Source organism: Nannospalax galili, unplaced genomic scaffold (genome assembly GCF_000622305.1).
Source record: "Nannospalax galili isolate Female #2095 unplaced genomic scaffold, S.galili_v1.0 scaffold109, whole genome shotgun sequence".
NCBI lineage: Eukaryota > Metazoa > Chordata > Mammalia > Rodentia > Spalacidae > Nannospalax > Nannospalax galili.
This window is the reverse complement of record NW_008360315.1, coordinates 1,793,234-1,814,306: the sequence shown is the minus strand read 5'-3', so window position 1 is coordinate 1,814,306 and position 21,073 is coordinate 1,793,234. Positions and strand designations below refer to the sequence as shown.

General features: G+C 42.5%; 1 protein-coding gene across 4 annotated transcripts in view; it reads right to left on the bottom strand.

Moving 5' to 3' along the window:
• Positions 1 to 1,563: 1,563 nt before the first annotated feature.
• Sh3rf1 (SH3 domain containing ring finger 1) overlaps positions 1,564 to 21,073 on the bottom strand; it is a 177,269-nt gene continuing 157,759 nt past the window's right edge. For 3 of the 4 annotated variants that reach the window (XM_029559547.1, XM_008824940.3, XM_029559548.1), the window contains 2 exons: positions 11,917 to 12,275; positions 1,564 to 3,729 (listed from right to left, as the gene is read on the bottom strand). In XM_029559547.1, coding sequence (XP_029415407.1) covers positions 3,561 to 3,729; positions 11,917 to 12,275 — 528 coding nt within the window. In that variant the 3' untranslated portion in view covers positions 1,564 to 3,560. Of the gene's footprint in view, positions 3,730 to 10,903; positions 11,364 to 11,916; positions 12,276 to 21,073 lie in introns of those variants that run through there. The other variant, XM_029559549.1, reaches the window with a different exon arrangement.

Genomic DNA, 21,073 nt, shown 5'->3' with positions numbered 1-21,073 from the left:
AAAATATTGTAATGAAATTTGATGAAACTAGTATCACGTTAAAACATTAAAATTTCCAAACAGAACCATTTTCTACTCTGCCCTTCACCTTCACCCAGTGGAGTACATGGGACAGTAACAGGAGGAAATAATCATTGACCTGCACAGGCAATTACAAAGGTAGCTTTTGGCAAAGCTACAATACAACCTAGAATTCCTGATTTTTAATTCTGACAAGTAATTCGATATGGTAAAAGGAAAATATTTTTTAAACGAGACTTACATGGTCCTTTCATTTCACGGAAGACTGAAATCATGGTAAGCTTAAGGATTGTGTTCTCACGCCACGCTGTGACCTACTGGTGATCACGTGTTTGGTTATGGGTCTGCTACTCCTACAATTTGAGAAAGAGCACTTACTAGGCTATTTTAGTAACCCTGGAGGGAGGAGAGGGCAGCGAAAGAGTTATATGGTATCTTGTGAGACCCATAAAATGTTTGAAGATTTTTAAGCTTCTTGGGGAGCTAAACAAATAAGGTTTGTTTGAGATGTAAAATAAATCATAACCATCAAACCGACTCTCACAGACACCTGAGCTGTAGGCAAAGAATTCTTGTTGCCTAGAAATTAAGTCAAAAGTGACCAGTTTTTTAAAAAATATTTATTTAATTATGTGCCTGTGTATGGATTGTACACATGAGTGCAGATGCCCAAGGAAGTCAGAAGAGGGTGTCAGATCCTCTGAAGCCAGAGTTATAGACAGTTCTGAGCCTCTCGACATGAGTGCTGGAAACCGAACTCAGATCTCTGTAAGAGCAGTACACACCCTTAACTGCTGAGCCATCTCTCCAGCCCCAAATGTTTTTGGTTGGTTTGTTTTAGAGCAAATTTTTAAAGATTGACACAAGGGGCATAGAATGGTCCAACATCAAAATTTAATCTTGAAACCGTTTATCCAGTCCTCAAAATTAACATGAAAAAGAATGATAAATTATAATTTTATCATAACCATCACTGTGTAACAAGCCCTTGTTACAAAATCCATCTACTGTCCCCCCCTCCAAAAAAAAAACTGATAGAAAACCCATACATTATATTACCTAATGATCTATTAACAGATGAAATTTTAACCACTTTATACCAGGAAACTATTAGCAGGGTACTCCAATCATATAGCTTAAAATATGGAGAAAAGACAAGTAAAAAATTACCTTAACTTATAGTAGTCTTTTTGCTTTTTGAAAATTTTTATAAAATACACTAATTTCTCAAAATGAAGAATATTATGACACATTGGTGTCAACGTACACAGATGAAAACTGGTTCCATTTCTTTTTCTAACTTAAGTTCATTTCACAAAACCTTTATGTATTATATGAATATCCAAGTAAAGTACTTTTATAAATTCAAAACACAGGAACATAATATACAGTGTTTGGTAAAATAAATAATGATCTATTAACAGATGAAATTTTAACCAACTTTATACCAGGAAACTATTAGCAGGGTACTTCAATCACATAGTTTAAAATATGGAGAAAAGACAAGTAAAAAATTACCTTAACTTGTAGTAGTCTTTTTGCTTTTTTAAAATTTTTATAAAATACACTAATTTCCCAAAATAAAGAATATTATGACACATTGGTGTTAACTTATACAGATGAAAGCTGGTTCAGCTTTTTTTTTCTAACTAAAGTAAAGTTCATTTCACCAAACTTTTATATATTACATGAATATCCAAGTAAAGTATTTTTTTAAAAAATTCAACACACAGGAACGTAATATACAGTGTTTTGTAAAAAAAAAAAACAAAACAAAAAACAAAAAAAAATAACACAAAAGGTTAACTTAGGAATGATTTCATCTTCAACCACATTACACATCTTTTTAAGACAATGAAACCTCTTGCTACTGCAAGATTTTTCAGTTCATGATGATAGTTTCCACCTTTTTTTCTTTTTCTTAAAGTTAAAAAATAACAAGGGAAAGGTTGGTCTGTTTGTTTGATTCTTATTTCCCCATGAGACCGTGAGGACAGTCAATGTCACTCACTGCAGGCTGTCTTCCTCTTGTTTTCAGGACTACCCAGACCCACGGCTCTGTGGCATGGGAATGAAACTGGTAGAGGATGCTACCAACATCAAAGGATGGAGATAAAAAGATGGGCGCAGCTGGATCTTGCCACAACTGTAAGGTTGGGCACAGCCACTCCCAGCAAGACTTGCAGACCTTGCACAGTCACAGGAGCAAGCAGTCTCCTGGGTGAACGCCTCTTCACATCTGCCTGCTAGGAGGACATACATAAAAGAGCATTTTCACTAACCACTGGTGTGATGGCTAACATACACCATTACCAGAGAAGGGGCAAGCACACTCAAGAGACCTCAGTCAGTAGTGGTGTTGGGGTACAGAAGAGAATGTTCTTTATTTTCACACTTCCTGCACTGGTCAATTCTGATCACAAATTAACCTCAACAGGAAATCGTAATGATATATACAAACCATGCACAGTCTTTATCACTGTGGGAATCCAGTAATACATGCAAGATGGCAGAGAAGGGACAACGGATGAATGTGAACTTTTCACAGTGTTTCCTACAGCCTTCGATTTCAACACAAGTGTGTCTCTCAACACCACTATCTCACAAACATTTTACTGTGTCCTGGGCATGCAGATCACTTGGGGTGAAATGGAAATTACATTTCATAGTTATTCTCATACGGTGAATAACAACTTCAATTTTTCCTACTTTCCAACCAATGAATTGAGCTGCTTCTCCTAGAAAATGAAATATATTTCCAAATATTTTTTCAAGTCAATGGTTGTGCTTTATTTTTCCTTATTACTCCATTCATTTCATTCTAGGAAAATTCAAAACCCACAAAATAAAATTGAGGACTAGGTCTTTGGATTGATTTCTTATCAAAGTAGTCACAGAGGCAACCACTAACTTTTCCTGTCCGAAGCTTCTGTTTACCTACCCCAAGTCCTTATTGATATTGATTCAGTTGTCTAGTTTTCCAGGAAGGAAACTCATATTGGAGAACTGGTATTTCTGTCTAAAAGAAGCAAAATATAATGATGGGGGCCAGTGAGCAGGGGGGTGGGGAAGATGCATTCTATGTCAAAAAGACTCTCTTGCTCTCAACAGGAGAGAATCCAGCTTCTCCTTAGCGATCATTTCATAAATTAATAATTTCTTAAAATCATAATCCAAAGAATTTACTATTACAAGAAATGTTCAAGTTTTACAAAAAGCAAATAAATTAGTTAAGCCTTGTAAACAATTGTCCATCTTAGTTATACATCTTTAAAAAAAAAAAAGACTTCTCTATATAGTACATGAGACAGTTCAAGGCACACCCTACATATCAGAACCCAGAGTGGCGAAACCCACACAGACACCCTTTTCACTCTGTTTGCTGGGGTAGCCACGTTGGGGGTGCTCTGCAGTCACATGCCCATCCACTGCTCAGCTCCCGATGGTCTGGACGTCCACAGATGTGCTCTTTCCAAGAAGTTTCTTTGTGCTATTTTGTTGTGTGATGTGATTTTAAGCTTTCTCAGTGTTAGGTCTCCTCAGATGTTTTCCACAAAACTTCCTGGGAAAAGGCCAGTTTTCCCATTACGTTGTAATGTGCCTTTGAACCAGCCATCCTCGCGTTTTTTATGAACAAACACAATATCTCCTTCTTTAAGTTCAAGTTCTGCCTCACTCTGAGGAGGATAGGAAACCACCACCCTGTGCCTACAAAAGAGAGAGACTTCAGTTAAGGCAACTCAGGACATAAACAAAAATGGAACACAGTCAATCTGCATGATCCCTCAACATGAACAGAACTTACACATAAATTTAAAAGAGTGTGTAAAACTCTAAATACAACAATTCTCTGTTCACTGGAGACATGGTATCAGTGGAGACTTGGTATCAACAAAGACTGAGTTTAGATGTTTATATTAGCCCACTAATGATGGCTGAGTTGGTGCATTTGAGTGACCTATTCACAGAGGGCTATTTTTGTCTGCTCACAGCATTTATATCTGGCTATACCCAAGGATGTTTGTTCTGTTCCATTTCCCAAGAAGGGAAACGTTTCTATCATGCCGTCTACTACAGGAATAGGTGAATAGATTTGTCTGATTTCTGAGACTTGGAGAAGCAGCCGAGCAAACTGTGAATCACTTCCTTACAGACTGTGCTCTGCCTCAATGCTGTGAGCATGGGGAGGTGAGGCAGAGGGCCTACTGCCTGCAGGGAATCTGGAAGGCTGTCTTTGTGCCTCTTCTAAGGGGATTTAATGCCAGAAAGACAGCACTACCCTGAGGAGGTTCATCCATCTCACACAGCCAAGTCTCCCCTTGGGAAGGAGGTCCCAAGGTCCACACTCAGAGAGAAGGTGCAAATTTAATCCCTACCACCAGCAGTGATGCTGGGGTTCTGATCTCATTAGTCCTGCCTGTCTGCTTTTCCTTGGTTCTCCGATGTGAGTGGGAAGAGGTGTGCAGAACACTTAAACATCTTGGCAGCTGTTGGTTTAGCATTGCCTGTTGCCCATCCCTTGCCTCTAAGCCTCTCTCGCCCTATGCAGGATTATGGTCAGCAGCTAATGAAGCTGGGAGATGGGGGTGGAGGTGAGGCGCTTTGTTTTAGGTTCCTTTTTTTTGTTTTGTTTTAGTCTTTCTCTATTCAACATTATTTTTCCCTTTACTCTTCTCTTGCTTTTCTTAGGGGGGTGGGGGGGTGCATGGCAGCCATCTTCCAGTGACCCCAGCCATGACAGCCATCCTCCAGTACTTCCAGCCATGGCAGCCATCCTCCAGTGACCCCAGCCATGGCAGCCATCCTCCAGTACTTCCAGCCATGGTAGCCATCCTCCAGTGACCCCAGCCATGACAGCCATCCTCCAGTACTTCCAGCCATGGGAGCCATCCTCCAGTACTCCCAGCCATGACAGCGATCCTCCAGTACTTCCAGCCATGGGAGCCATCCTCCAGTACTCCCAGCCATGACAGCGATCCTCCAGTACTTCCAGCCATGGTAGCCTTCCTCCAGTGGCCCCAGCCATGGTAGCCATCCTCCAGTGGCCCCAGCCATGACAGCCATCCTCCAGTGGCCCCAGCCATGGCAGCCATCCTCCAGTGCCTCCAGCCATGGTAGCCATCCTCCAGTGGCCCCAGCCATGGCAGCCATCCTCCAGTGGTGCCAGCCATGGCAGCCATCCTCCAGTGGCCCCAGCCATGGCGCCATTCTCCAGTGGCTCCAGCCATGGCAGCCATTCTCCAGTGGCACCAGCCATCCTCGCCCCCTCAATAAGAGGGGCTTGCATAGTTCCCTTCTACAATACATAGGGATGGCCTATGTGATGAATAAAACATTCTGGAAGTGATAGTGTGCGATTTCCGAGGCTAGGTCATTAACGGTATTGCGGTTTCCACTTTACTGACCCTTGGGTCATTCTCTCTATGAAAATCAGCCACTATGGGTGAGGTTACTAAACACCCCTAATGAGGGTACCACATAAGGATCTGAAGCCATTTTCCAAAAACCAGAGCTAACCAGTCAACAGTAATGTGAAAGAACAGCCTAGAAGTAGACCCTCCAGACCCAGTCCAGCAACTTTACAGCCTGGTCCTTCCTCCAATCTCCATTCCACCAAAACAAAATCCACTCACATTAGTAAAGATCACAACAAGAATCTCATTCTTTGAAAAGACCAAGTGGCTACCCAACAGCTTGGGGCACAAAGGATCAGATTACTCTAAAAAAATCTGAAACAAAAGCACAGCATGGAGATTAGTTTATCATTTCTAGGAAAGGTTCATCCACCTCAGTCATGAGAGCTTAAAGACCTCAATGGCAATCGAGTGCGGAGTTGGGAAGAGGCATGGCACTGTAGGAGTCTGGGCTTGAGGGCTGACACAGTGTTTATGGTCACTTAAAACAGCTCAACTTGAGTCAGTTAGTACTCTGTGTCAGTTTCCTATAAAACAGGACTACCATGAGTTAGGTAAGTAGTTAATAAGCAGTGTGATGTGATTATAAGAGCGAGGTCCTTAGCCTGGTGATTGACATAGTCCAACCTCAGTGTCAGTCAACTCTCACTTCAATAATGTGGCTTACTCAAGAGGAGGCAGGAACCTGGCACTTTAGAGAGGGAATTTTGAAGGGTGTGCTAGTCAATGACCGGCAAAGGAACTCAGTCTACAAGCTAAAGAATCTCCTGAGGTGAGACTTCACACACTTTAGAATGACATAGAGTTTTGGAATCCCTTCACTGACATCTTTAAAAGCAAGCGAACAATTTCATCATGGACTTATCTGAAGGAAAAGATCCAGATGTGATTTCTCAGGTCTGATGCCAACAGGATAAAAATCCACATAAAAGCAATGATGTAGTTGCCATTTGGGGCAAGTTAAAATTTAAGCAAAGCATTATAATTCTGGAGGAAAAATGTACCAGTGACTGCAAACATATTCAGAGTAAATCTCTCATGAGATACATTTCTGACTGGCAGTCTGCAAGCTGCCTTAAAGGTAAAATGGAACAAAAATACTTAGAAAAACTTGAAGTGAATTAGATTAATATTTGCATTTTATAAAATGCACTAAATCAATTTTGTTAGAAAATTCTGAACTAGAATGGCTGTTGGGCTAAGAACATAATCTTCCTGCCAAGTTCCCAGTGGGAGCAAATTTTCATTGCTAAGTTATAAACCTTGAGGGGGACGGGGTGGAGTGAGAACCATGTGCATAATGGAAACTGTGACAGAGTCTTCACCATGTGAGGACTGCCAGGTACAGCAGTGACGGACTCCACTGAGAAACCTTCCAGCTCAGACCTTGGCCTTGAGCTTTGTGAGCTGGTTTGCACTGAAACTTCTCACACACACCCAGAAGGCCAATGCCGGCAGGACAGGCCAACAAGCTAAGGCACTGAAAAGCTCTGCCACACAGAATATTTACAGAGACCAAAAAACAGATGTAAGGCACAGCTGTGGAGGCCCTTCACATCTGTTGCCCTGCCCTCTGCTTTGCTTGGCTTATGTTTGCCTTTGTATGAATAGGGATCCTGGACACATTTGAACACTGTGAATCAAAGCCCTATCTCCAAGTCTTCTGTGGCATCTGTTGACCCACCTCTCAAACCTGCCCCACCCTATTCAGTTCTTTTCACTGTCACTGTCACCATCTTGGTTGACGACCTCGTTATGTTCTGCGTGTTTCCTGCATTGTATCTGTCTCTTCCTGTCCCCAATCCATTCTACATATAACTCAAATATTTGTATTAAGTGGTAACTCTACCTGTAGCTACCCATTGCTGACAAGTCATTAACAGGTTCCTGTACCTGTAGGGTGAATCCTCCTACTGCCACACCAAGCCCTCAATGATCTGGCCTTAATCTTACTTTATAGCCAGAGCTGCTGTCACCATGAACATTCCAAACACTCTCTGAATGTCTCCTGAATATGGCTTCACCTCTCCGCCTCCACACCTTGACTCAGGCATCTCCTTACACTAGGAATTTCTTTGACAATACCTCTGCCCATCCACACCCTATCAATCTCTCCGGGCCTGGCTACAGTTCTTCCTTGTGAAATCTCTAGCCTCGTAGCTGGAAGTAATTTCATGCCTGACTAAATCCCAGAGGACTCCGTGTGCATTTCTCAGGGCACTTAGCACAGTCTACACTGTATTTTTACCATCTGTGTCCCCTTCTCATTTGTTCTATCAGGCCACAATCTGCTGGTGGGGTGGGATGATGCTAAATTCAGTTTATCTGCCTCGAACTACCAAGATTAATACATATGATCATTTTTACCAAGCACAGTAAATGATGAAGAGAGCCAATAATACTGTAAGGCTTTTAAAAAATGTACAATCTTCTTTTAAAATGAGTGAAATAAAAAAAAAAACAATGAAATTCTGATGTGTTACATTATGGAAGAGCAGGGGTAGGAGAGAAACACACACACACACACACACACACACACACACACACACACACAAACACACACACCGATAACTGGTATACTGGTTGCTTGAAAGCACTTTGGTCTCCTTGAACAAAGCACATAGGGCGGTGTAGGGTGTGACTCAGTCTCTGGAGTCTAAATTTGCCTCTTCTTCTAGGTGGCTATGCCGGCTACTAGGGTGGAGCTAGAGAGATATAGTCTTGCTGTCTGGGAGAAGTAGCCACAGGCAATGCTAGCCCTTCTGGTTTGGGTCACGGCATTCTAACCCCCATCTTGGCAGGCAATGGCAATCTTCTGTTAGTATTCATTTTTCTATTTCCTTCATTTTTCTGACCGTGCTGGTGTCTCTGAAGCACTCACATTTTCATTTCTAATCTCCCCTTGTATGACCCCAATGGGGCCCCCTGTGGCTCTGGAAAGCATCCCATCCATCACCCTGATCTGGGTGAGTGACCATTTGCTGCTTTCTGCCAGTTGCCACAGCAATCTAATATCCAATTAAGTATTTCCCTGGCAAAACCATCGTAGCTGGCTTTGTAGCATGCTCAAGTCCAAGTAAATTATGTCCATTGCTTTACCCAGCGGGTTCATTGTCACTGGCTGAAAGAAATTAATCATGCTGGTTAAGTCCGACTGCCTTTCTATATATCTACCACTATCCAATTTGTATGTTTCCAAGTACTCTAATTTAATCCCTGATCAAAGACCACAGGTTCTTTTTCTAATTTAGGAGATGGGCTTGCAGGTATGTGGTTACTGCTTTAATTCCTAAACTTAAAAATACACACAGGTAGTGGTGACTCTCTGTCTTTCCCTAAGCCATCCATGTGTGTGTGTGTGTGTGTGTGTGTGTGTATGTGTGTGACAAAAAATACTGTCGCACATATTTTCATTTGCCACTCCTTCTGAAATATTTTCTTTCTCTTTGAAATTTCTTAATTATTTTTTTCCTCAATCCCTCTAAAATAGAGCTAAAAATATTTGTTCTATTATTTCTGCTGTCATCAATTATGCATCTTCTGCCTCCAGGATACAGTTCTATTTCATGCTTGTTTTCTTCAGCAGTTTCTGGCACAAACACAAAAGAATCCTTTTGTTCCCCAAGAGAATTTCTCTCAGCTGACACCAAGACCTGTCAACACACTTCAAGGCTCATCCTTCCTTATTATGAGACTGCTTGGCTTTGTGTCATGTGACTGCTTCTTTCCATTCACAGCGAGGCTGCCTTAGCCATTTTTTTACTTTATTTTTTCCCCATTCTACTTAAGATTTATGGGAGAGGACCATGGTGTGACAGGAGTTTGCTCTCGTAATCTGCGGCTGAACCTAAGCTCATACCGTCCCAGTATTACACGGTGAAAAATATTTCGATCAAATTCTATCAGTCAAAGTTCTACCAAAAGGATCCTGGGCTTCTGCACTGTGCCAGAGCAGGGGTTGTTGATGTTTATGCTGCGAATGAAATGTCTGTAAGATCTTTGAGTGCTTTCTGAATCACACTAATGTGAAAGTTAATCCTTCCTTCATTTTAAGCACTAAGTACTTTCCACTGGGTTGAAAGTTTTGAAATATGCAAACTGATAATCCCTAAATTATATACTTGGTAGCTTTCTATTAACCAAAAATCTTCATCCTCAGTGGATAATAAACCATTTTCCCATACAAGTTTCCCATTGTTTTTTACAGTCAGGCAGACTTAAGAATACAGGCTAAATAAATACCATTATCGTCATTGTATGAAGGTAAAAGGCTGTGGAAAATTGGTGGGGCTATTACATTTAATATTCCATTGAGCATATGAATTATAAAAACACAAAGTTGGTCTGAAATCTTCTTTAAGGACCCCCTTCCCACTCCACAAAATTGAAATTATTATATAAAACCTGCCAGTAAATTCCTGAGTGCCTGTGCCCATCTGTCGTCATTAAATTCTCCATGTTCCCTATCTGCTGTGTGTCCCTCACTCCCGAACACCATCACCTGTCTGGTTAACAGTTCTCCTTTTCAGATGCCCTGAAAGGGAGGAGCCTGCTGTTAGAAAGCTCATTTCTAAGAGGAAAGAACAGGAATGCAGAAGCCACAGGGACTGAGGACATCTGGCAATTGAAAAGGAATGCATAATGGGGGTGCCGGAGGCAGTGGTGCCCAGCCAGGCCTAGGGAGAGTCTAGGCAAAGTGAACCATCATTCCAACTGACTGACACAGATACCACAAAGGATGGGGGCGGTGTGTGTGTGTGTGTGTGTGTGTGTGTGTGTGTGTGTGCTCTCAGGGCGAGAGGGAAAGCTGCAGACCAATGTCTGGAGGGAGAGAAAAAAACCTTTGTAACTGAAAGTACACGAGTAACTGGACTAGCTCCAGGGACAGGAGGCACTGTGCCTCGAAAGCAGCAGTGTAACTGCAGGGAAGGTTCACTCTAGAAGGAAACAGCAAGCGAAGCCAGGACACAGTGTCAAAGATTCACAGGAAACAGAGTGAGAAGCACAGTGATTCCCTATTTGGGGAGGAACATCTTTAGGGTAATATCTCATTTCAAATCTTTTCTTATGAGGGTTAAAACTATAGAAAAATATTTTACCTCTCTATGTAAATACACATCAGTGTACCTTATATACATAGGTTGCTTGATGGTTATTTCCCATTTTCATAGTTTAAGAATGTGCCACAAAACCATATAAGCGAAAGTTTCAATACAAATGTTTATACAGTTCCATTTGAAATACAAAGGAACAGTGAATGAGTCATTTTAAATTATAACATGTCACAGTTAAATTTCCAATCTGCAGCACAGCCAGGCATGGGGATACACACCACTGGGGCTAACCACCTGGCAGGCTGAGGTAGAGGGTTGAAGTCAGGAATGTGAGACCAGCCTGGGTCACGTGGTAAGATGACGTGTCAAAACAACAACAATCAAATCTGCAACACAGAAAATGTCAACCACTGGGAACACCTCTAAAAATCAGAAATGGTTTTTCTTCTGAAATTCAAATCGAGGAGGAATCAAGTGAATAGAAACAAAACAGATGACACTCGAAATAAATGTTTGCTGTATGAAAACAGAGCAGTAATTTAATGTACCTCGTGACATTTTCTTCGGTAATGAATAGCATTTAACTTTCCAGTTTTTATAATCCTGACAGATACTCATTTTATTAAGTGTATTTTCTCCCATGACACACACCTAGACTGCCCCCCCCACTAATGTTTGGAGCAGAATTCCCATGGGTAAGCATTGTTCAAGGTCAGAATCACTAAAGAGAGTTCATTATTCTGAGTGTAAGTGAACCAAGTCTGGTCCAGGAGAGGAGTCGGAACCCAGACTATTTCTTCTGGCTGGGGAAGCAGAGGAAGACAGTTCACTGGGTGGCAGAATTCTCCACTATCAGCAGGTAATGATGTAGGCTCTTAATAAAACAAAGAATTTTTTATAAAAAGGGAATGAAAATGAAAAGGAAAAGAAAGGGAGCTACCCAGTATGAACAAATTTCCAGTGACCAACAAATGTCATGTGGATGATTCTGGATCTGTTGATTAGAAACAGGAAAAAGACCAGGCCCATGCCTTTAATCTCAGCACTCAGGAGGCAAAGGCAGGCAACGAGTTCCAGGCCAGAAGCCTGGTCCACATAGTGAGCACCAGGCCAGCTGGAGCTACAAGGAGACCCTGTCTCAAAAAGACTAAAAAAAATGAAATGAAATGAAATGAAATGAAATGAAATGAAATGAAATGAAATAGAAGCAGGAAAAAAAGGCTGGAGACTTGGTGAGAAACACGAGACAGAAAAAGTGAATAGATTTGTGTAGCAAAAGGAAAAAGAAACTATGCTCGAAGGTCATTGCAAATTCAGTTTAAAATTTCAGAGGGCTGTAAAGAATGATCTTAAGGATCAGAATAAAATTTCCAGCATAAAGCTTGCTATTTACTTATTAGTTTCCTCTGAGCATGAACTGAACTCACCTTTCACAAACAACAGGTCTGGCCTCATTCATCACAGGACCCAGAGAGGAGCAGGCCTGCCGCGGCGGTGGAGCGATGGGCACTGCGGAGTCCAGGGAGCTGGTCTTGCGGTGGAAAGCATCCTGGGCCAAGGCTGCTCCGGCTGCCCCGGTGACCACAGGGCCATCCCCATCTGCAGGGCAGGAGCCCGCCCTGCCGTGGCCGCCCCCTAGCGGCAGCTCGGGACCCACCGCTCCTTGCAGGGGCAGCTCACCTGGGCCCAGCTCCACGTCCAGGGTGGGTGACGCCGGAGGGGACACTCGGGGCTTGCGTTTGGTGGAGGCTCCAGAGAGCAACTTCAGCAAACCCTTTTTTTCTTTCTAGGAAAAAGAAACGGATATTCATTGGAGATGGGCCATTATTATTACTACTATTGCTGTTGTTACCAGTATTTATTGCTCTTACCATCTAAAAGGCACCCCAGTTTCCATTTTTGATTGGACCTCAGTTAGTCTTAATCTGGTTAGCAGTATTTGTGTGATGTTAATCTGACCTTTGACTATTGCCTCTCCCTCTCTGCCTGCCTACTTTTGTCTGTTTTGGGCATTCTCTTGTTCACTATCTTCTAGTGAGGCAGCAAGATAAGCGGATTAAAAAGATGCAAAACAAAAAAATTTACATGTTCACCAATTTGTATTGTAGTTTTCTAAAAGTACAAGTGGCCAGCAAGGTGGTTCAGTGGGTAGAGGTGCTTGCCCTCAAACCTGAAGACCAGACTTCAATCCCTTGGACCTATATGGTAGAAGACGGGAATCACCTCCCACAAGTTGTCCTCTGCTCATCACATAGGCACAGTGGTGTGTGCATACACACATACACAAGCAAATGAACATAATAGCAAAGTAAAAGTAGATGTTGCAGAATAAAATGGAGATGTCAGATTATGGGTTTAATTTCTTGAAATTCTGCCTGTCCTGTCTCTGATGACTGTGAGGGCAAGTGACTGGGTGCTCAGAAAACCCAACACTTTACTCCACGTCAGCACATTTGAGCCATATCACTCGGAAAGATGCCTAGATGGGCATCAATCAGGTCATGCCTTGATTCCATTTAACCAGCCAACAGCATTCCTATTGTTCAAGTATTTCCTTGACTAGAAACCCTAAAACAACTCCACAAAATTTTAAGGGATACTTTACTACATTAATATTTTTGTCTCTTTTTGCAAGCAAACACACATTGCTTTTTCTCAGCAACCCCATTCTCCTCCCCTCCCCCCCCCAAATCCTGAATTTTTGTCTGACCTTTTTTGCTCTGCAAAGAAAGCCAGGTGTTGAGCTAGCTACTTTATTCTCAAAATCTGCCACTGAACTTTCCAGTCACCAGGTTTAACGTCGTTACTGTCAAATCATCATCTTAAATTGTTTTACTAAAATGTCAATGACATCATTAAGTGCTCTGAATAGAAACATTACCTGAAAATGACAATTTTCATAGAGAAGTATTTCTTTAGAATTAAGGCCCAAAACAGAGACATGGAGTTATCAGGAGCTCACAAGGAGATCCAACACCCAGGAACCCTTCTTGGGGATATGAGTTAGTTCAGACTCAAAAAAACATCCCCTTGGGGAGTGAATCACTACCTACAATAACACAATTCCACTAGAGACAGAATGAAAAAAAAAAAAAAAAAAGGAGACAAGAACAGTCATTTATCTGATGATGAGCAAACACCCCTGGGAAACTGCACAGTCCCATCTATAAATACTGCTCAGAATGTGTGGTACTATCTGGGCTAGAAATAGGAAGAGGATAGGAGAGTGCTAAGAGTGAGTGCTAGGGTGCCTGCCTAGCCTCAGCTACACATGAGCAGGGCGAATGGATCCTCTTGACCCTCTCGACCTTCTCCCACACCAAGGAAGAGCTTTTGCTTTTTTCTTCCTGGCCTGATCTCAGTTTCATCTTGCTGTGCTTTGCTTCAGTCTCTCACTGAATGTCACATTTTCCAAGAGTCTACTGTGTACATTCCATTAAATAACCTTACAAACTTGACTACGTGCTTGAGTGCAGAGCCCAGCATAGAGCTTGGCACCATTAAAGTGGAGAGGCCCAGAACACTGCAAGGGAATAAGATCAATAGAAGGAAGGGCAGGCAAACAGTCAGCAAGAGCCAGGGCCAAGATGACCAAACGGGAGGTTTTAGATTTCCCCAATCAAGCACTGGTCAATGAAGTAGACTGTTTGCCAGTGCTGTGGTCCTACTCCCATGGGGCAGCTGCACTTAGGAAAGAAGAGTTTCTGACAGCTTCTACTTCTAAGGTAGCAGTCCACTACAACTTCTAACTATGCCTGCCAGGATTTAAAAAATCACAATCTAATCCCTGGACCCCCATGGATTGACTGAGAACATCAAGACCATTGATAAATTACAATCTCAGCAAGCTGCAGCTAAAGATGTTGCTTTAAAGCTCAGATCTCGGCACTCAGAAGAATATCAGATAACTGAATTGCACACAGGGAACAGCTTCTAAAGTGATTAAGAAGAAAGATGACTTGGTTCATTGAAATTGATTAAACCCATTAAATACAACTCGCTTTAACGACTTCTAAGGGATGTGCTATCATCATCAACTGATGCTGACTACCCATGGAGCAGAAGGCAGAGAATTAGGCATCATGGCAGGGTGCAGGAGGGAGGGGGTTGGGGTACCAACACATGAAAGATACAGCCCTAGTTTCATGGAGCTGTGCTGTTTATAGCATATTCTGATGCATTCGCTATTAGTACAGCAATGTGCCACTTGAGAGAGATAATTTTGGAAATTCAGACACTTATCTAAGGGCACCTTTATTTATTTCAAAACCCAACACCAGAAATGAAAAACAGGGAAGAATTGATAGTCTACACTTTGGCAAAGTGATTCTTTAAAAATAATGTTAGCACATGTGAAAATGGAGGACATCGTTTACTAGGCTCCTTAATAACTCATCTCCTGTGGCTTTCCCCTTAATCACTCCCAGATGAAATAATGTCTTTAGAATCATTTCAGATCTGATGATTTAAAACAGTATCATATATATACACATTGAAAAAATCTGGGTCAAAAACTAATCAGTAGATAATCAGACAAAGTTACTTCTATATGCAAAACATTTTCAAGTTGGGTATGGTGATGCATGCCTGTAACCCCAGCTACTTGGGAGAATGAGGCAGGAGGATCTCCTGGAGGCCAGCCTGGGCTACTTAGTTCAAGGACAGCCTCAAAACAAAACAAATGGTTGGGAAGATGGTTCAGTTAGTAAAGTGATTGCCATGTACTCATGAGGCCCTGACGCCAATATTCAGATCTCATATAAAAAGGCTAGACGTGGTAGTCTAGGGAGGTGAAGACAAGTGGATCTCAGGTTCTCTGGCCGGCCAGCCTAGCCTAACCTACAAGCTCAATGCCAGAGCGAGATCCTGTCTCAAGGTGGATGACTTCTGCAGAACAACGTGTGAGGTTGACTTCTGACCTCCATATTCATGTGCACATATATGTGCACCCACACAAAACAAAACATACAAACAAAACAAAAACAAAAAATAGGATCATCTATTTAATTCCTCCTAGATATATAACAGCTGAATACAACATAGGAAACTTCAAATCAGAGCTCTTTCCCAAGTAAAACTGAACTTTATTTGAGCAACTCACAACCAACAACATTCTTCTTTTTGAAGACATACGTAGCAATTAGCCAAAGAGTCTTCCTGGACCCAGAGGTCTATAATCTGTTTACCAGTTTGCTAATACTCAGAGACATTGTTCTTAGGTAAGGAATCTCAAAAAATAATTCCCATGCTTAATAATAATCATTCCTACTTTAAACAAACATTTGAGCATCTAACATGAACCAGGCAACCATATGCCCTGGGAATTTGGTGGGGACAGTTTGTGTCTAACGGAAACAAAGATGGCTGTAAAACAGGCCCTCTCCCCAAGAAAAAGCAGAAGGGGAAAGGAATGACAGGGGAGCGCCATGGGAGACACCAGGTAGGGTAAAAACAGGCAAGGCTTCTTTGAGGAAGGGTCTCCTGAAAATCTAGAGATGACTAAACATCACCAGGTTCAAGGCTCTTGTTAAATGCTATTAAGAGGAGTTCCATATTTAGTCTTCACAGCAACCTGATGTGGTAGGAATTAATTATTCCTATTGCCTAAAGCTCTGTAAACTTGTCTAAAATCACCATGCTGGGGCTAGAGAGATGGCTCAGTGGTTAAGAGCACTGACTGCTCTTGCAGAGGACCGGAGTTCGATTCCCAGCAACCACATGGCTGCTAACAACTGTCCGTTAACTCCAGTTCCATGCAGTTCGACACCTTCTGACCGCCACAGCCACTGCATAACATGGGTGCACTTCATACATATAGGCAATACACTCATACACATAAAACAAAAATAACAAATAAAATATTAAAAAATAATAATCATAAATAAAGTAAAACCACCATGCTGGTAAGGGGTAGAAATGAGATTCTACTCTTCAGAGTGATAAGAGCAGACCCAGCCTTAGCCTCAGCCTCAGCCCCAGTCAGTACCCCCCAAGCCCCTCTCTCTCTCCTCTTTCCTCCCCCAACCTCCCTCCTTCTCCATAGTTCCCAGATGAACTCTGTGTGCAGTCAGGCAATCTAAAGGCCTGGTCTGGATCCCAGCTCTCACTGAGAGCAGGAACAGTAACTGGCCATTTGGTAGGTCCTTAGGAAAGTTCCATGGCAAAGCACACGGATGATCTTGTTTTTGACAACAAAATAGAACTGGGGGAGGAGGGGCAGGAAAATCATTTGAGCAAGGAAAATAATCAGTAAAGATGTCAGGAAGAGAGTTCAGAGGAGAAGGTGAAACTGGTAGATCCTCTGCTTAAGAAAACGAGAAAAACAGGAAAAGCCTCAAACAAACAGTGACTGATTAAGAAGCAAGCCCTGGGGTTGTTCCCTAGGGGGGGAGAATCATCAAGAATTTTGGGTTGAGGGATTTGAGGCATTTAACAGTGACCTTGGGTTCACTTTTGGGAAACTCTCCAGAGGCTGGGGATGGCACAGTTGGTAAGAGTTCTTGCTCATTAGTCATGAGGACCTGAGTCTAAATCCCCAGCACCCACGTAAAAAGTTGGACATGGCTATGTATAACCCTATCGCTGCAGGGCGAAGACAGTGAAGCCCAAGAAACCCGTCCAGACAAAGCCGTAAAACTGATGACTATGGGCAAAATCAGGAATGTCAAGCAAAGAATCACAACAACCATAGAAAGGGTCAGGATTTCAAACATGGGATGCCTGAGATGAAATCTGAAAACAGAGTTCCAGAAGCTCATTGTCAAATGATGTTCATGCACCAAAGTTGGCATCTTGTTTTCCATGAGACTCTGCAAGAGAGGTCTTCCAAATAAAATATTAGGCAAAGGGATGGCCCTGTTAGGAGAGTGCTAAGAGACTTGTCTATACATCGAAACTTTCTACATGTTGTGGAGCACCAGCGGCAGCCCACTGCACCATTTGGGTTTGGAGAAGAGGAGAAGGCTACCATTTGGGGATACCCTAACGTACTTTGCCTTGTGGATGGTGAGGAATACAGAATGGTGATGGAAGACACCAGCAAAGTCCACCACACTGTGGTGAGATCTGCTGGAGGTCTCCACTAAAACTACAATCTCCCATACGCTCTGCCTTGACTTGCTGATAGTTTAACTTCACAGAAAGCAAAGCAAATTGTAATTTGGAATCAAATTCTGATCGACTGGTGTGGGGCGGACTAGACAGGGGCCAGAGAAGCACCGCCCCCCCGAGAAACTGGTGATAAAGTTTAAAAGAACTGAGCTTAAAAGTTCAAAGAAAACATATGCATGGCATGAAACTCAAAGGGGAAAATGGTTCAAGAGGACTCTCAAAATGAAATTCTACTCATACAATTGCAAATGATCCCTGCAGATGAAAATGTAGACGCCTCTAAAGGAACTGGTGTGAGCCCCCAGGGTGCAGCCTAATGGGCTCAAATTTTTAAAGGACAAGTAGGAAAAGATCAAGAGAAGAGTCTGTCACAACATAGCAGGGCCCATAGCCATGCAGGAAGGCTGAAGATCAGAATGAGCTTAAATCTGTTAAATTCTAAAGACAAAAAAAAAGAAAAAATATTCAAGTGCTATTTTAAAGTTACATTTGAAACAAAAAGAACAAGATAGACACACCCTGCTGTCTGGGGTGTAGAGACTTCTCAGATGGGAGGAAGAAAGGGAAGGTTAATTTGCATATTGGAGAGGAAGAACAAATCTGGATATGGAAGAAATGGATGAAGAGATTAGGATTAAAAGACAGAATGAACACCCCTAATGGGGCTGAATTCACCTCAGTGTACAGGGAACATTATCAGTGGAAGTGCAAACTGATGATGACTGCAATCAGGGTCAATTTAATAGGCAAAAAGAGAGGTATGCGCTATTCGAATTTTCAAAAAGAAGGCAACAAGGTGTTAACAATTTTTGGGAGGTCCCCTCATGGTCACCAGGTAATGCCAGGGAAATTGGGGTCCTCTCTTGGGGTTCTTTGTTTCACCAATAACAGAATTTATGAACTGACTCAAAATTGAAGCCCAAAGACAATTTTATTAAAGTTGAGAAGGGAGAAGCCGTGCAGCAGGGAGCCACATGGTGGGGGAGGGGGATCTAGAGAAAGTAAGGAAGCCCAAAAAGCAGACTTACAGTGTAGCTGACACTCAAAATAAACAGAAAAAAGAAAAAGGAAAAACTGCACTTTCTGAGTCAGTGCTCAGAGATGGGCAGATCTAACAAGCCTCAGGGCAACCTCATGGAGACTTGTAGGGACTTTGCTTGGGAGTGGGGATTCTGGGAAGGAAAAGTGCAGTATCTCATTAAGGGAATAATTATTCCCTCTACCTCCTTAGCCTGGCTTAAGGTGAACCCACCTTGGCGGGTGGGGGGGTGGGGGGGGGTGTTCTCGGTCAGGTGATAGATCCTCTCAACTGGCATGTTCTCCACCCAGGTCAGAGAGTCTATTCTCTTGACCAGGAGTTATTCTTATGGGCCTTTATTGCTGCTCTAATAAAGGTACTTTGTAGACCATCTGGGAAATACTAAAATGATATTAAATGAAAGGCTTACAAGCACTTAGACAAGGAAATGAGATTCTAAGGAGGAGACACTTCTAGAAGACATTTATTACCAATAAATAACAGCAAAACTGATGGGGTAACTATTGGATTTCTATGTGGCATCTGGCAAGATTTCCCATGATATGACAAAGTGGGTCAAGTGACACTCCAGTCTTGAGGATTCATGGTTATAAAGTGATGATAATCACAGAATTATTGTGAATTAATATCAACCAGAGGTGTCTGCACTGGATTTGGAAAGTTCATGATTTTAGAAGGGAAATTTGCAATTCATGCCATGAGGAAGAGATGAAAACTTAGCACACTCTTAAAACAAAACAAAACAAACAAACAAACAGAAAAACAAGGGAACAATTTTGCAAATATCTCAGGGCGGATATTGTGTAAAACTGTGTAAAACAGTAATTTCTACAAGGCTCTTAAAATGAAGGGAGGGCACAGGGAGACAGACACATGCTTGATAAATTTCTGCTGAGTTAAGAATGGACAGAAGGGGGTTGGGGGACTTAGCTCAGTGGTAGAACACTTGCCTATGAAGCTAAAGGCAGGGGTTCATTCCTTAAGTAGAGGAGGAGAACTGAAGATCTGAGAGATGGCTCACCAATTAAGAGCACACACACACATACACACACACACAGACACACACACACAGACGCACACAAACACAGGATTTAAAATAATAAAAAATAAATCTTTAAAAAATTTTGGGAAGGAAATCATCTGGGGGGACATGACACTTGCAGTCACTGGTTCAAGCAGAGACTGGTGGCCATTTGTCATGGATGAGTAATCAAGGGGATGATACTAAGGTTATATACTAGTGGCTACTTGTTCTAACTTGTTTCTTCATTGCTGTGACAAAACACTCTGACCGTTACCAACTTGGGGAGGAAAGGGTTTATTCAGCTTACATCTCCCAGGTCAAAGTTCACCAGGGAGCCCAGGGTAGGAACTCAGGTAAGGAACCTGGAAGCAGGAGCTGGAGCACAGGCCAGGGAGGAATGCTGTTTACCCGCTTGCTCCCCTGACCCCGGCTCAGCCTGCTTTTTATGCAACACAGCCCATGTGCCCAGGGGTAGCACCACCCACAGTGGGCTGGGCCCTCCCACATCACTTAACAATCAAGAAGATGCCCCACAGACATGGCCACAGGCCAGTCCTATGGAGAATTCCCCAACTGAGGCTCCTTCAACCCAGGTGTGTCAAGTTGACACTAAAGCTATCCAGCACACTACTGAAACAAATTACTGCAAACTTTGTGGGGAAAAAAGTACTAGATTCTAAAATCAAGATGTTGCAGGGACACATGGACACTGTGGGGAAGAGCCTTCCAGTCTCTTCCAGGTTCCCGAGGCCTCCCACATCCCTTGATGTATACCCCCTTTCTTGTATCACTCCACCTATGTTTTACCATATCTGTCTCAAGTGCCCTAACCTTATTGCCTCCCTTCAGGAAGAAGGTTTTCAATGTCATAGAACTAAGAAAGGTATTTAAGTTCCCAATGGGTCTATGCACTTAACATTGGGCCCATCCATAAGGAAAATGCCTCATCTCAGAACTTTTAACTTAATCCCATCTGCAAAGTCCTTTTGTAGTAAGAAAACAGTAAGGCCGGGCGTGGTGGCCCACGCCTTTAATTCTAGTACTCGGGAGGCAGAGGCAGGTGAATCTCTGTGAGCTCAAGGCCAGCCTGGTCTACATAGTGAGTTCCAGGACAGCTGGGGCTACAGAGAGACCCTGTCTCAAAAAGACGAAAAAAAAAGAAAACAGTAAGGAAAGTTCCTGGAATCAAGAGAAAGTCATCTTTGGGGACCACTATTCTTTTTACCACAGGTATCTATGAAGTCTATGTTTAGAAAATATTTTATTATTATTTTATGTGTATGAGTGTATTGTCTGCGTGTATATAAGGGCACCCATGTTGTACAATGCCCACAGAGGTCAGAAGGGGGCATAGGATTTCCCTGAATTGGATTTATGGACAGTTGTTAGCCATCATGCGGGTGCTGGGAAT